The sequence below is a fragment of the Rhagoletis pomonella genome, unplaced genomic scaffold (assembly GCF_013731165.1).
Source record: "Rhagoletis pomonella isolate Grant_MI unplaced genomic scaffold, Rhpom_1.0 Rhpom_scaffold_20973, whole genome shotgun sequence".
Lineage (NCBI taxonomy): Eukaryota > Metazoa > Arthropoda > Insecta > Diptera > Tephritidae > Rhagoletis > Rhagoletis pomonella.
In genome coordinates, this window is record NW_023479484.1 from 1 (window position 1) to 2,368 (window position 2,368).

At 40.4% G+C, this 2,368-nt stretch overlaps 1 protein-coding gene across 1 annotated transcript; it reads left to right on the forward strand.

Moving 5' to 3' along the window:
* Positions 1–1,343: 1,343 nt before the first annotated feature.
* LOC118732483 lies at positions 1,344–2,171 on the forward strand. Its single transcript, XM_036461611.1, has one exon. The coding sequence runs from the start codon at positions 1,344–1,346 to the stop codon at positions 2,169–2,171; it is 828 nt and encodes a 275-aa protein (XP_036317504.1).
* The last annotated feature ends 197 nt before the right edge of the window (positions 2,172–2,368 follow it).

A 2,368-nucleotide genomic window follows, 5' to 3' on the forward strand; every position in this document is an offset into this window, starting at 1 on the left:
ATTGCTTCTCACACTCTCACATGCAAAAAGACTGTGAAAGTAAATTCAATTGTGTATACTGCCAAAAGAGGCATCACTCGATGCTCCACATTAATAATTTTACCCCCCAAAATAGCTCTAACTCGCAAAGAGCCACAGGGCTAGTTGCAACAGCTAGACCCGAACACCCCGAAAATCTCGAAAACGAAACCGAGAAACCATGCTGTTCGAAAACAGCAAATATACAAGCGCTTCATTCCGAAAATGAAAGCAAAATTTTACTGCCAACCGCGATTGTCTCGATTGAACATCGAGGAGAATTGTTCAAGCTTAGAGCTCTAATCGATCAAGGCTCACAAAGATCGTTTATCTCATCAAAAGTACAAAACCGGCTAAAACTCCCAACCACAAACTCCAACTTTGAAATTTCGGGAATGGGTGGAAGAGTAATACAAAACTCTAATAAAATCTGCTCATTAACCCTGATTTCCCCCAATGCGGATGTAAGAATAGAGGCACACGCCATAGTTCTGCCGCAACTTACAAATATGCTTCCAAGCTATAAAGTAAATGGGAAAGATCGCCAAAAATTTGCCCACCTCAAATTAGCGGATCCCAACTGCCACACCCCCGCGCAAGTTGATATCCTATTAGGCATCGACCTAATCCCCCAAATAATGCTAGAAGGCATTGAAAAAATTTCAAATACCTTGTTAGCCCAAAATACCATCTTTGGATGGATATTGAGCGGCCAAGTAAAAGAAAAAATATCGGTATTCACAACTCAAGTTGAAGATATTTCAAACGAATACCTCAATTCTCAATTAAGAAGATTTTGGGAGTTAGAAGAACTCCCCCCCATGAAAGTCATTACCCCAGAAGATAAGTATTGTGAAGACTATTATAAAGCCACAACTATAAGATCAAAAAACGGCCGTTACGTCGTAAGGCTACCATTCAAGCCACAATTTCCCGACACACTCGCCCTAGGTCGCTCCCGAACCTCTGCGCTTCAGCAGTTTTTAAGTATGGAGAAAACCCTACTTAAAAAAGGCGAGCTTAAATCAGCATACGATGGTGTCCTGGAAGAATATCTCGATTTAGATCATATGGAAAAAGTAAATCCATATGAGAACATAACCAAAGATAAATACACCTCATTTTACCTACCCCATCATGCGGTTGTAAAACCAGACAAAAAAACAACCAAGGTAAGAGTAGTCTTCAACGCCTCGAAATGTACAAGTTCGGGCAATTCCTTAAATGACATTTTGTACACAGGACCCACATTACAACCCGATTTAATGCTTCTGATTTTAAAGTGGTGTATGTTCAAATACGTATTTAACGGAGACGTCGAAAAAATGTATCGACAAATACTCGTACATAAAGACGATCAAGACTTTCAGCGCATTATATTTCGAAATTCACCTAATAGTCCAATATGTGACTATAAACTCAAAACGGTGACATTTGGCGTAAATTGTGCCCCCTTTCTTGCCATTCGAACACTTCACGAATTGGCAAACGATATAAAAGAAAAATTACCCCTAGCAACCCCGGTGTTAAAAACACAAACATATGTGGATGATATCCTGTCTGGAAGCCACAGCTTACCCCAAGCGTACGAAGCACTATCACAAGTAATACAAGCCCTCAAGTCAGCAGGGTTCCCCCTAAAAAAGACAACCGCCAATCACCCCGAAATCCTAAAAGATATAAATAAAGAAAGTTTATTAGATTCAAACTTCCTAATATTCGAAAAGGAAAGTACAACAAAAACCCTAGGCATACAATGGAATGCGATCTCAGATAAATTCTCATATACTCTTGAGTCGATATTTGCTCAATCCGCAATAACTAAAAGGCAAATTCTGTCGGCTGTAGCGAAACTTTTTGACCCCACAGGATGGCTTTCGCCAGTTATGATACAAGCGAAAATCCTGATACAAGAATTATGGCTAGACGGAACCGAATGTGACGAGCAAGTGAAACCACTTCGCTTGGTAAAATGGTCCCAATTTGCTAACAACTTGCACGCTATTGCAGAGATACAAATCCCTAGATGGGTAAATTACTCCCCCGAATACCAAGTAGAACTGATGGGTTCTGCGACGCCTCTGAAAAGGCATATTGCGCAACTATATATGTGCGCACCCAAATTAACAGCACAATTTCAAGCCATTTGTTAGTAGCAAAAGCCAAAGTGGCACCTCTCAAAACACTAAGTCTACCACGACTTGAACTGTGTGGCGCGCTTCTACTACCAAAATTACCCTCAACTGTGCAAACGCATTTAAACATGACCAGTCAAAAATTATATCTATGGTCAGACTCAGAGATCGTCTTAGCTTGGTTAGAAAAACCACCCCACTCATGGAAAACATAT

Excerpts from the sequence above, each read along its gene's own strand:
- LOC118732483 (XM_036461611.1), top strand. The coding sequence starts at position 1,344 with ATGTATCGACAAATACTCGTACATAAAGACGATCAAGACTTTCAGCGC.